The 14567-nt window shown below is 39.2% G+C and overlaps 1 protein-coding gene across 3 annotated transcripts in view; it reads right to left on the minus strand.

Moving 5' to 3' along the window:
* The window catches only part of LOC121195412 (rab GTPase-activating protein 1), a 66642-nt gene that overhangs the window by 12641 nt on the left and 39434 nt on the right, over window positions 1–14567 (minus strand). For 2 of the 3 annotated variants that reach the window (XM_041058860.1, XM_041058859.1), the window contains 6 exons: window positions 8339–8452; window positions 6437–6511; window positions 5599–5724; window positions 5250–5393; window positions 4210–4251; window positions 3601–3729 (listed from right to left, as the gene is read on the minus strand). In XM_041058860.1, coding sequence (XP_040914794.1) covers window positions 3601–3729; window positions 4210–4251; window positions 5250–5393; window positions 5599–5724; window positions 6437–6511; window positions 8339–8452 — 630 coding nt within the window. Of the gene's footprint in view, window positions 1–419; window positions 513–3600; window positions 3730–4209; window positions 4252–5249; window positions 5394–5598; window positions 5725–6436; window positions 6512–8338; window positions 8453–14567 lie in introns of those variants that run through there. The other variant, XM_041058861.1, reaches the window with a different exon arrangement.

Raw genomic sequence — 14567 nt, forward strand, 5'->3', positions numbered from 1 at the left:
GTCTTAACAATCTTTTGTAAACAAAGACACAAGATTTATAATCTTTGCTGGACTGTGGCAATTTTTTTTTTTATATCTAGTCCAGCATTTGAATAAGATGTACTGGGACATATGCAGTGATTACTGCCTCATTTACTGCTGTTAATCTCTGTCTGACAAGCTGGTTGACTGAGAGATCTCAGTGTCCAGAGTAATTCCTATCACCTTACAGTTTGGTTGAGTTTTAAAAAGTTCTACATTTATGCAAAAATATAAAATGCAAAGCTTCTACAATATACAGACATCAAAGATTATAACATCTTGAAATAAGACTGGAACACTGTTTAACACTGCATTCTCTTGAAGGGAGTATATGTGTATATTTTCTAATCTTGGATTATGTTGTATTATCAGTTACACACTATTGCTTTTGTGCCTTTTCACAGTCTTTCTGAAGGAGGTTTCTGCAGGCAGGTAAATCTAAATTTCAGCAGCTCCGTCTCTTCATCGTCTTGTTGTTGATCCAATGAATGCTAAGTTCAGTACACAGAAAAAAAGCAAAACAGTGTCCCCTTTAAAAACACACACGCACAGTCACATTCGTGCCTACAGCTACACTTTGCACACACACTGCATTTAGGCAGTCTCATCAACGGGCCTTTCACTGCCCAACCGCTGCCTTACATTGGCCTTTTTAAAAGACACTCACAAGCTATAATATAATGAATACTATGTGCGTGACTTTCAGCATGAAAGAGAAAAAAACACTATAGGCAAAGTAAGACATGCTCGTCCTGTCTGTGCATGTCAATGCATCTAGTAACAGCTGCAAAGCACTGTTGCATGTGTATGTTATAATCTCAGGTTTAGTATTATACTTCAGTATATCTGATGATCCAAATGCTCCCAGCGCTCTTCTCCCTCTGATGTTGGCAGAACTGGGACAGCATGGCCCACATGTTGTCCTGCTGTGTGTGTGTGTCTGTGTGTGTGAGTGAGTGTGAGTGCGTCTGCGCTTTCTACGTGTATTAGGTCGCATGCTCTGCTCTGTAAATGGGAGACAGACAAAAGGAAGAGATAAAGTACAAGAGGTCATTCAGGGCAGGACTTGCCTTCTCCATCTCTGTTCTCATTCTTTTTGCATCCTCTCTTTCTCTCGCAGCCTTGACAGACAGCTGGGTCTCCACAAGTTACTACTTAAAAAAGCAATTAGGAACACGTCCACGTCCGCAGATCTCAAGTATAGTACATAATTTATCGATATAAAACAGTTCTCGTCTTACAAGGCTTGGATCAATTATAAATTTGCAAATTACCCATGCTGAGCCATCAGTATTGTTTTCTGAACGTACACTGTGAGCTAGAAGAGGCATGAGAGAGAACCACATGTTCTTCCTCAGCTGATCTGCTGATCATACTCTGCTCTTCTGAACTTAAAACCTATTAAAAGCTTGCTTTATTGCTGCTGCCCTGTTTCTGCAACACAAAGAAACAGCTGTTTGAAAATCCTGCCAAAGTTTCACACAGCAGCAAGAAAAACTCTGTACTACTGTTTGCAGCTGTTAACCATATACACCTATGCATACATGTCCAAATGTGCTAGAAAGAAAATGGAGCACTATACGGCAGGCTCAAAGAGACAGAAGCTAAAACACACAGGTAAACAAAAAAAACTTGATGACAGCAAAGAAAAAAAAAGAACTGCAGGTGTTCATGATTTTCATTTAAATTCCCTGGACGATTTGCATATATGAGCTTAAAAAGTCAAAAGGTTGGCAGACCAAAAGACACAAGTAGGTGTAACAACTACACTCTGAGACAACATAAATGACCCTGGTTTGACCCCAAGATTGTCTCCTGAATAAATTCTGTGACCTGTCTGTCGTTTATGAGTTCGTGTTTAGTCTCATATATTCACTTAAAAGCTATTAAAATTCTAATGACCTTTGACCCTGACTACGAAGTAAAAACTACTAGAACTCAGCAGTACTATCACTGCACTACAGTTAAGAAACAGACAGACCATCTTACTGATGCTTTAACCTTACAACAACCTTCACCTTTCCTCAGGTAGACACAGGATCACCTTAAACCTGAGTCTGCTTTTGTTTTTGGGATGTTTTGGGATGATGAAGCAGGAGAGGAAGAAGTCAAACTCACGATGTTTGACCTTAACCACTGGTATATGAATAAAATCTAGTTTTAAAAATCCATGCAACCAATATAACTCTCCATCCCTTTGTGTTTTTAGCATTAAAATGTAAATGCATACACCCTCACGTAGGTAATTTAAATGTAGCAATCCAAAATAATTTCAATCAAGTTTAAAACAGCACTATGAGATATATGTACCTTCCAAATCAAAACCAAAATGAGAATAAAGTTAGAGCACCTTTCTACCCAGAAAGATTTGTAGTCCAATCAGCATCATCAGTCAATGAGGTCAACAGTAATCTGGTCAGTAAATCCCCTGTAGTGACATCCAAGCTTCAGATTAGCCTACCTTGAATCAGATTTAATTTCCAGCTCGAACATTACAGTGCTCACTGAGGTCACTTTGTCAGATGGCTTCTTGGAATTATTTTCTCTTAGCAAATAATGTTCTGGAAATAACTTCTTACAGCTGTATGAGGTAAATGATGGATAGACGTGCTTCTATGTAACTACATGAACATATTTTATTCAAATGGGTGCAGAGAACAAATTAAAATGGGACCATGGATGAGCTTAAAAATTAATCAAAGCATACAGGCGAGTCAAATGAACTAAAAGTAGCAAAAGTATAAAATTTGTGCTTTAATAGTGGGTTTGCCTCCCATCTGAGAGGCTTCATCAGCCCAGACCTATGAGTTATGTTCAGAACTGATGCCTCTAAGATGAGTACTGAAACATCTTCAAGACTGCACAGCTTTTCCACTTGGCTCAGTTTTACTTCCACTGGATTTTTCTCTGCTGGAGCAGCTCATTGTGCGTCTCTCCCTGCTGCCCACCTGTCTAACTGAGAACCAAAACGCTCATATCTCTCTCCATGTGGGCTCCTTTACAGAGTTTGTGCTAATAAATATCTCTGCCCAAAGTTACCTTCAAAGTCAGGCCCTGTAAACTAGGCCAGACTGTTCAAAACAGGTCAGGACACAGGTGTGTGTGTGTGTGTGTGTTTAAGAGACAGACGCAGAAAGAGAGAAGCAAGTGTGTGTGTGGGTATGTGTGTGTACACTGCATCTATTGAGTCTATCTTGAAGTTCAACAGTGGCCCCTACTGATATTTAAGTAGAACTGCTGGACTCCAATAAAGGGTTTCTATGCATAAAAATCTATTTCATTTTAAAATTATAATCTATGATGATTAGACATGCTGAGGTGGTTTGCCACAAACTATTTAATTTTGCAGTGGTTCGATGGTTGGGTTTTTAAAAAATATTTCTAAGACCAGTAATTGTGCCAGATAAAAGAACTTGCATAAATTTCTACTTTTACTCAAACTGGAAATAAGGTTATTAAAAACAGTTAATACAGAGCTGAACCCGAAGATGTTTGCACGATGCATTCAAGGGTGACCGGCTCCAGCTACTGCATGGTATTAGTGAAATGAGACTCTATTTCATTCTCCTCTACACTCACCTTCATGCTACAGGCCAGCTCCATCAGTTTCTTCGCATTTTCCTCAGAGCGGTACCTCTTTGGAACCGGGACACGAAAGAATTTGAGTGCACCCTCGAAGTCTGCTTGGATCAGATCATCTTTTGAGGTCTGAGGGATTAAAAAAAAAAAAAAAAAAGGAACACAAAGATAAATGAGGCCCACATTTATCCAAACCCGAGCAGCTTGTTGAGCAGAGATTCATTTCCTCTTTAGGTATATAACAGGAATAAATAACAAGTTTGTGAGAAATCGACTTAAGTCTAAAAATTATAAAACAAAATTGCTACGAACGCATTTTCTCATTGACTTGACTCTAGTTTTGAGGCCAAACTCAACTTCAACAACAACAACAACAAAAAGACAAGAAAAAAAAATGCCCTGCTTCCAGCACAGATGACACTCTGTGATGACACTCTGCATGTATCTGCGCTGGCTCACGTGCGCTGACATGTAAAATCTTTCCAAGGCTTGACTTTCTGTTGGCACATGCTGTGTGTTTCTGTTTCTACTCAGAGCTCTGGCAGTCAGTGTTCGGGTTGCGTGCATGTATGTGTTTGTGCGCATTAATTTCTGTGTGTGCCAGCTTACCTTCAGAAGTGCCAAGGCTACATTGAAGATCACACTGATGCCCTGAGAGTAAAGAAAATGTTTCACATTACGTGTATTAAGGATTCAAAAAAATTGAGAGATATACAAAAATTATTTTAGGTGTATAGGAGTGTGTGCACAAAGAGTTTATAAGACACTTTTGCAAATGTATAAATAAAATCCTATTAAAAAAGAAGAAATCTCAAAACCACATACATAATCACACGTCATTTTAGTGCTGTAGTGGTAGCTGACGGTATGTCGTTACCAGCTTTGCATTACTGGGTACTCAGGTTTGGCTGGTCAACCTAAAGCTAACCAGAGACAGACCTTGGTTTTCTTGTCTTGGACCATCATGTTGAAAGGTCAATCTTCGCCTCAGCCTGAGTGATTCGAAGCAGGTTTCCTCCTCTGTATTTGAGTCTGTCCATCATTTCCTAAATCTTGAACAGTCGCCCAGTTCCCGCTGCTGTGCATCATTAAAGCATTACGGTACCATGAATCACCAGTGATAGCAACAGCCTTATTCAGGTGATTAATGGGACATGGTTTGCACTTGATGTAGAGCTTGACATTCAAGCCAGAAAACTATTTTTGTCTCATCAGACAAGAAATTCTTTTCTCAACTCCTTCAAGTCAAGACCTTTTACTGAGTTTGGTCTGTCAGGAAGCTCCTGGAAAAGTCTTCATTGTTCCAAACGTATTTTATTTTATACTTCTCTCACTTCACACTTTATTATTTCAACTCCTGGGGGATTTCAGAGTCTGAATTTTCCACAGCCAATGAATCACTCACTCAACTTCTACAGCTGTCACATAGATAATATAAGTTTGGAGCATCATATTAAAAGACTCTTTAAGGTACTTTTGTATTTCATTTTCTTAACTTCACATATATAAAATGGGCTTTTCTTTATCAGTATGGGATATTGTGTGTACACCCATTGCAAAACTAAGTGAAACGTATGTAGGAAACAGTATGTTTGAATTACAGTTGGTAAAGTTGTGCTGTGTCTGTGTGTTTGTCTTTTATCACCAACCTCACACAGTAGCAGGTCAATGATATGGAAGACCATGTAAAGAGGGAACTTGGCTGTGAAGAGTGTGAGGAACCACTGAGAGGCGTACATGTGAGCCTCCAGACCCACGTTCAGGAAATGGTTGTACAGGTCTGGTATGTATTCCTGTTAAAGACAGAAACAAAGGACGTGACTCAGAGAGGAGAATAAGAAATAAAGAGACAGGAGGACAAAGAGAGGAAGAGAAGCAGAGAGAATGATAACTGGGTAAATTAAAAGAAAGAAAAAAGAATTGGAGAAAAGGGTAAGAGGAGCAGAAGTGACCGCTGCCATGGCACACACAGACACAGACACACACACACATACACACCTGCATGAGTCTCTCAAGTTGGAAGAACTTGCAATGCAGGTCTTCAAAGTTCTGCTTGAAAAGGTCCCTGAGACCATAATCAAACATGATCTTGACCAGAACGCTGAAAGCTTGCTCCTCTGGCATCTGAAGGAGAAGAAGATTCAGTTCTCATTTCCTCAAGCAAATTCATGTTCTGGTGATAATAATTTCAGATGATGCTACAAGTCCTTGAGTCAAATATTTTCCCAAAATATGATATATTGAGCTTATATGACTGAGCTCAACATAATTTATATAGTACTTTACATACAATACAGTTGATTCAAAGTGCTGTACAGCACACACCATGGAAAACAGGACAAACCTTAGACTTTAAGATTTTTTGTATAAATAAATAAATAAAATGAGTTAAATTGTTGAATAGTTCCTTAAAATTGCCCTGCAGGCATTTTCCCTAGTCTATAAACCTTAAAGCAGCCATCATAGACATGATTTCTCCACTAGGTGGCAGCGTTGACATGTCCCTGGACCACAGGCGTGCTTAAAAGCAAAACACTCTAGGGTGGAAGATGAACATGAACAAATTCTACATTATTCATACATATAAAATGTCAGTATCCCACAGATACGACCTTCCATCTTCTGCTGGAAGAGTGCATCTTACTTATTGTCTCCTAAACTGAAGATACAGTTTAAAAAAAAGACATTCAAAAAAGAAAGAGAGGCCAGTTCTCCAGGATTACAGAAAGTCAGAGAGATACAGACGTCAGACAAAAAACAAAACAGTTCCTCGCTGCTCTTGAAACTGTTTGAAAAGCTTGGATTTTTGCTGGACACTGCTGATATGTGAACTCACGTGCAGCAGCAGCACAGCAGCCAAGAAGGACTGTCCCTGGCAGTAGCCAATCTCCTCATCGTAAACAGAGTACGCCTGAAGGACAAGACAAAGAGAAAACAGATGCACGGTCAGTAAATGGGTCTGACAGTGAATTCAAAAACTGATGGAGGCAATGAAATGGTGAGAAAATCATTTAAAAAAATAACTGTAACAGACGTTAGTCCAAATATTGCCGTCTCCTCGCAACTGAAGCCTGTGATTTGAGTGATTCAAACCAAGATTTATTACACAGTATTTATCATATCAAATGATGCAATGTAATGTGAAAAGAGAGACAAAGAGCCGGAGTTGGCAAACCATCCCAGAGCTAAAACATCTGTAAATACTGAACTTGTATTTGACAAGCAGTGTGAAAGACGTCCATGGCTCCACTGCATGCATAACACAGCTACTGTCTACCAACCATCATATCACTCTAAGAAAACTTGTATAAATATTTAGTTTTTAAATCCAGAACAAACATGTTTGGCGACAGAGCACTTGAATTATGGTGTACAAGCTGCTGACAGTCATTTCAGGTCATTTTTGCCCTTTCTGAAAATCTCAAAATGTTGACATATGCATTCAAACACACTTGACTTTATCGAGGAAGAGATAGACGAGGGGAGGACCTGGAGAGAGGGATGGAAAAAGAGAAATAGGACCATGAGTAGAGACTAAACAGAAAGGAAAAGAAAAGAACAGGACACAGAGGGAAAGGAAAAATGTGTTGGTATAAATGACATGGAGTAAAAATGAGGGGAGAGAGGAGGGGAGATAATTTGGAAACGGGCTGTAGTGGCCTACTGAGCTACAAACACAAATAATGAATACCAGCCAAACAGACAAAGTGTGGATCAATCCACACACAGAGGTAAGGGAGGGCCCACTGAATTATTCAAACACACCTGAGGAGGTGCTTGTCTGGGAAGAGATGGATGCCCTCACCTGAGTTATACATAATGAATGGATTGAAAATGAATAAAAAAAAAAAGGCTGAGCTGTGAACACACTGCAGTCAAGCTATTCACGTGGGATTACGGAACTATAGGACGAAATGTTTGTGTGTCTCAACTATATACACACATGATCATTTTCATAAAACAGAGCACAGGCACTTCAAGATCAATAAGTACTTACTTGCGAGGCCCGTGTATACTGTGTGTCTGTGTGCATGCCGGTGTGAGACTCAGCAATGCAAAAGGACTGATTACAGTAGATTCTAGTGTGTGTGTGTGTGTGTGTGTGTTACGCCTTTGTTCGATTAGAAACTTATTTTGCTTTTCCAGACAGGCGGTGACAGTTATGAACTCGCTGAACCACCCAGAAACAGAGTGGCTGTTGAGTTAATTAATGAACAGTTTGTTTTAGTGTTAGCCACTCTCCCTCCTGCTCTACAAACTTTATTAACAGACCTACTGTAACGCAAATCATTCACATAGTAATTCCACTGTATTGTAGAGACACATGTGATTCAGTCTCACATGTAGATTGCTATCATATCAAAGTGGTTCTAGGAATGCACACCACTGTTTATGTTTCACCAGTGTAAAGATTTTTTTTTTTTTCAAACTACAGTGTCATCCTCAGCAATCATGAGATTATAAATGCATGTCAGGGCCACATTGTCTATAATTAATCCCATAACAAATCACTTATGACAGTGACTGCACCGTATTAATTGTTCACAGCCCTTTCCAAGCGACACATAGGTTCTACAAATTCCAACAAAATCTTTTTTTTTCTGTTATTTGTTTTCACATTCACCCTTTTTTCAGACATATTTGACATTCAGTGAGTATTGTTTACATTGTGCCACGGTTCATTTGTTTTGTGTACAAAAAGTTAAACAGCCTCTTGTATGTGTGTTATCTTCCCCACCTTGCAGATCTTGTAGAGGGAGTCTTGTCCATCTCCTCCAGTGTCTTTGAAGTAGTCATGAGCTGGAAATGTCCTGTTAATGTCTCTGGTGATGGCACTGTCCTGGGGGGACTCCTAACAGTGAGACAAAAGGAGGGGAAACAGAGAAAAAGGTCGAGGTGAGTGAAAAAGCTGTGACGCAGACAGGAATATTCTATATCTTAGGAATCCCACTGAGAAAGAAAAATTCCATAGAGATCCAGCAGTGGTCACTGTTCTGCAGAGTGCTGTGGCTCCACACACTGTTGTGATTTACAGTATGTGGTGGGATGAATTCATGGTGGCACAGAGTGTTCTCTTCAGACAGACTGTACACATCTCACAGTCTGTCTCTGTCCTTTTCATTCAAGTTCTAATTTTAATCTTTTTTTTAGAACATTACAAGTAATTCTTATGCCACCAAAGCTCAGATAAATAATAATATAAATAGCTGCTTACAATGATAATGCAACACTGACTAATGGAAACAGATCAAATACATCATTGTAACACAAAACATACATTATGTATCATCTTTCCTCAATATAAAAGTGTTCTGTGGAACAAATAATACACTGGCAATTTTGCTATTACTAGTACCCAGTATCATACAATTTACTGGAGACGTATTGCACATAACTACACATTCAGTACTGAGAAAATCTCTGATATATTGCTCTGCTTCAGAGAGATATCAACAAGGAAGTCATTTGATAGAAAAATAAACAGATGCTATAACGCCAAGCTGATAAGAGGGTGTTTGGCTTTCATTGTCACATCTTCTGCCATCATCCCTCTAAATTATAAGGGAGTGAGTCGACTCTAAGACCTTTTGTCTATAGGGTGGAATAAATGTATGACCAGGACAGAGAACATGAGGTGTGAGAAGGCATAAATAAAAGTGTATGTACAAGTAAAAACAAGCAGAGGTTTGTTTTGCTGTGGATGTGTACTCTGTTTTTCATAGAAACTGATGTGATCAAATTTGGGCTAAATGGTGCCACTGGCAGGGAAAAAAATCACAAGACTCTATCATACTTCTCTGGGATATCCCTCCACTGTGATGACAGAGCACTACACAGTGGAAATACCACACACATACACACACACAGATCAGTAAATAATCCAAACTAGCTTTGCTTTTCAAAGATTTATCACGCCTCATTTCATTATTGATGATCAGTGTATTTGGAACAAACAGCTTCTAAATAAGTAATGTTACTCTAAGACACTGTGGCCATTACATGACAAATCAAATACACATTTAAAGATGTCTTCATATACACTCACTGAGAACTTTATTAGGAGCAGCTGCAGACATGCTTATTCATGCAAATATTTGATCAGCCAATCATGTGGCAGCAGTGCAATGCATAAAATCCTGCAGACATGTAATCTCAATAACATAGACTGTGGCATGATTGTTGGCAAACAGGCTTAAGTATTCCTGTGGGCCATGGACCATGGATCCAACCTGATATGACAACATGGACCAGAATCTTAAAGGAGAGTTTGAAATATCTTGAAGAATCCACGCCATGAAGAACCGAAGCAGTTTTGAAAGCAAAGGGAGGAGCTATCCAGTATTAGTATGGTGTTCCTAATAAAGTGCTCGGTGAGGGTAGCATTTGGAGACAGAGTGGCTCTGAAGTTGGAAGTGTATGATAGATGATGTAATACAAAAATGGGACATTCATTTAAGTTGTTTGGCAGAAGTCCATCATTACATACTTTGAAGCCTGGTGCTCAGACTTTGTGCTCACACCATCGGTAGATAATGAGATAGTCAGTGGGAACAAAGAGGGGTTACCATTCAATCAGCAGTACATCACAATGATGATTCATGTTATATGAGCAAATTAATATGATACTCCATTCATTCATCTACGAAAATGTTTCCAGTACACACTGGAAAGTCAGAAAGCACTCCTTGAGTTTTTCAGCATCCAGTGCCTTGCTCAAAAGCACTTGCAATACCATCCTCTCAACTCTCTCTTGTTCACTTTGTAGCTAATTATACTTTCTCTGTCTCTCTGTTACACACCAAGCCCTCCCCTCTCCTTTACCCAAGGTTTCTGTTCCAACTTCCACAGAGGAAGAGAGTGAAACAAAAATAATGCAAGTATAAGAAGAAATGCAGGAAGAAAGAAATACTAAAACAAAGCCAGCTAATGGGGATCAGAGATCAACAACAGTGGTCTTTTTTTTTTAAAATCCATTCCACAACTTCCACCACACCCAGTAAGTCATAGTTACTGCATGTCTCTGTATGTGTGTGTGTGTGTGTGTGTAAGCCAATATGATTGGATGCTTCAGGAAGTTTGAGTAATGTTAATTGTTAGAGTGTTTTTGGTCGGAATAAGGTCTGTTCCTCAGTCGTTAAACTGCTGGTTTTTAATGTATACAATAACTTCACCATTCAATGTAAAAGGTAACATATCCCATCCAGTGATCTGAGATCTGGTCAACTGTATTTTCAAAACCACAGAAATATGTCCACTCACTTCTAAGGAGAGCATTTCCAAAACAGACTGTACAATTCTAAAATTACACTGCAATTTGACTTCTAACACTATCTGAATAATTGTTCTTGAATATTCTTTCCTTTGTGGCCGGCTATGCCACATGTTTCCATCTAGACATGGAAGGGCTTCTCCATAAAGTGCATCACTGAAGTTCAACCAGGTTGAACTTAAGCCACAAGGCCACTTATAAAGGTGAACACAGGCACTCCAGAAACCTGTTCATTCACAGTGAAAGCCATTGGTATTGATGCATTTTAGAGCACAGGGGTGGAGTTAATGCATCCAGTGTGAAGGGCCCATTACACTGTGCTACAGTCTCTCAGTGAATGATAAGGATCCATGTTTATACAAGCACCACTTAGCCATACTTATCTGAAGTGCTGAGAGCATGCACAAAGACCTCCAACATAATGGCCAATTAGCTTCCTCTCTGTCTGTTCAGTTCAAGAGAGGTTTGGAATGAGGGTAGCGTGAGTCGGGAAGGTAAACAAATCCAGTGTCTCATGGAAGTGGAAGGAAATGTGAAAGTTAAAATGATAAAGACAAAAAGACAGAAGAGAAAGAGAATGCTAAGAGCAGTGTATGTTTATGTAGCTGTATAAAGAAGGCAGCAAAAGACAGAACAAGTCAGAACAGATTCGGAAATGCACTTCCACCCTGCCCATCTTGATGTTCAACATTTACTCTCCTGTCATGAGTTAGATGAGAAGATCAATGACACTGTCTGAATGGTCAGTAATGAGCTAAAGCCAGTGGCCCCTCACAGTGACTACCTGGTCTCCCTGTTGCTCACTGAACTCACTCACTGAACTTCAAAAAGAAACATGCTAACGTGAGCGCTTTAGAGGTCCTTGTATTCATAATTCTGAATTTTGGACAGAGCTCTCCCTCTTGCTTCCAGCCTTTATGCTAAGCTAGGCTAATTGCTCTAGCTCCGTACTTCACAAGAAAGGAAAAAAGTGTATTTCCCAAGATTAATCATTAACAAAACATGTTTAAGGATACGTCAAGGAATACGTAAAGGAATATGTTGTAAGTTAAACTGTAATAAAAATGTTCATAAGACCACATGAGACTTAATGCTGTAAAGGAAAGATGTTTTATTCCTGAGCCACAGATCTATTTGAATAGTCAGACTGTTTTATTCTCATTACAATTGATGGCAAATAAAGTGATCGGAATGGCAACCAAAGAAAACAACAGTACAGCAGCTCGTTCTCATTGCTCTGTTTCTGTTAGTCCTGAGAAATGCTATGAATATCGTAACACTGTCAACTGTCCATGACGAGAAACTGCCACAGTACTGCAGGGGAATTAAAGGAGTGTCTATGAACTTAAATGGAAGTCAGGAGGAAAATCGTGTTCTTCTAACAGACCTACCATAAAAACAGTCCACTGGGGGTAAGCCAAAAATGGCAGAGCTACAGTGTGTGTGTGTGTCTAAAGCTAGGAATAAAGTACCAGAGTAGGGCTTCCGTGGGAAGGCTGAGTAGCTAGCCCTCTATTGTTTATGTCCCTGATTTTCTCTGACTCAACACAATAGCTGACATGTCATTCTGTTATTCTTTCTCTGGTCCTAAAGGACCCCGCTGAGATGCCAAGAGAACATGAGGCGATATTTATCAAGCTTGATATAAACCCCAACCCAAATAACCCTGAGTGCTACACTTTGATTAATTCACTGGAATCAAAATTAGATTACACAAGAAATAGTAAATCTCTTTGATGCTTTGGAAACAATCAGTAGAGCTTTGATAGATGCCTTCATTACAAATACAGAAGTAAACAGGTGAAATTTTGAATTCCTTTGTAATAAAGCAAATACTAGTTAAAGTCAGTAATTCCTTCTGTCTCTCCTTCAAAATAATCGGTCTCAAGCTACCCACTGTGCTGTTCCCTCACCTTAGCATAGTCCATCATTAAATCTTAATCGTCTGTCTCATGCCCTACTTTTTGTGCCTACTTTTTGCACTGGTATACTGCCTCAGAGCGAGGAGGATAGGGAAAATGTGAATCTTATCAGAACAGAGATGACAGACAGTGGAAGAAGCAATGTAAAGCACAACGACAACGCAACATACTACATACACTGCTGAAACAACAATGGTCTGGATTTTCTTTTGGTAGTATTTTCCAGTCTAATGTTTCCCACTGCAGCTTCGCCATCTTGCAAATGCAGCAGACCGACTGCTTGCACAAATATGGTGCTGCTGTATTGCAGTCCATTTACAGCAGGTTAACACAGCAACAATTTATTTTTATCTGTAACGATCAACATAAGGCATTCATGATTTGGCAAATGATGGAAAATTCTGTGAATGCAATGCAAAATGTAAAAAAAAAAAGAGCTATTAATTTTCTTATCAACTGCAGTACTTGATCTTTGGCCAGAAGCCTTTCACCTCACTAAATATAACTGAAGGGTCTGCTTTTTTTTTTCTTAAGGACTTAGTGATATTTCACAAAAATAACAGAGCGTGTTAATGTACTTGAGTGGTGTTAACTAATTTAACCTGTGGGAAGGTAGAGAAACTGACAATAAAAGCAAAAATGTGCACTCCATACTGTTCAGTCTCTCTCTTTCACACATACTCGCACACACATTATCTTAGACATCCCTGACTCTGTAATAGCAAAGTAATTAGAAGAAGGAGGTTTGAATACATTGAGATAACATTACATTTATTTGCTCGGTACAGATACACAACATGTACATCTTACAATACCATATAGGTTTGTCACCTACAAAGCATCATCTAATAAAAAGTGTCTTATTGGTCACAGAGACTCACTTTCAGTGAAAGCAAAATTAAACATGTTTGACCATTTACAACATCCCAACATTCTCAATCTATGAAAGCAGCCATCTTACAAAAAACTTTATCATGAATTCAACACCCTCAGCATATGAAAAGTGGCTTTATTTTCTCAATCAGAAACTTACAAATCCTCCAATTGTTCCCTGTGAGCAATTTTTAGCGTTCAGTGGGGGCAAAACAAACATGGAATCAGTTCCAGAGAAATTCCTGCATCTTTGGGAAGGTTTCCAGACCAAGGTTTTGTTACAGTGGTCAGTCTCATCTTAATGTGATTATAATCTCTTACTCACAACAGCTGGGTCATAAGTCAGCCATTATTCAGGCTGTAAGCTACAATAGCCAACCAGTACTGAGCACTTCTATTGTTAAATAATTGCATGAACAATATGTTCATGATAAAAATTCTTATGCCTCAACTTCATGTGTTTTGTGCCTGGATAAATAACAGATACCATTCATACACTTTTGTTTACCCTGAGCCACATATACAGCATGTGACTTCAATAGCTACATAGGGTCTGCACTTTGTTCCCAAGACAAACACAGCTGGGTAGTCCCAGTCAAGTAAGTGGCGATGCAAGAAGAAGAGGAAGATGGAACAGACAGAGCAACAGCTGATCTCTGATGTTTCTGGACTTTAAATTTGGATTAAAATGAAATAAAATGGAATATAAAAGAATAATATAAGGATTCTGGAAACAATGTAACCAGTAACTAAGGAAGCTAAGGGCACAAGGGGCTATGGCCTTTGCAGTCACCGACACCACTCTCCACCATCATCAAAACCCCAAATGAGGGAGCATCTTTTGTAAGAACGCTGCTCCAATCCCTCAGCAGGGTTCAAGAGACTAGTAGAATCAATGCCAA

This window comes from Toxotes jaculatrix, chromosome 16 (genome assembly GCF_017976425.1).
Source record: "Toxotes jaculatrix isolate fToxJac2 chromosome 16, fToxJac2.pri, whole genome shotgun sequence".
Taxonomy (NCBI): Eukaryota; Metazoa; Chordata; class Actinopteri; family Toxotidae; genus Toxotes; species Toxotes jaculatrix.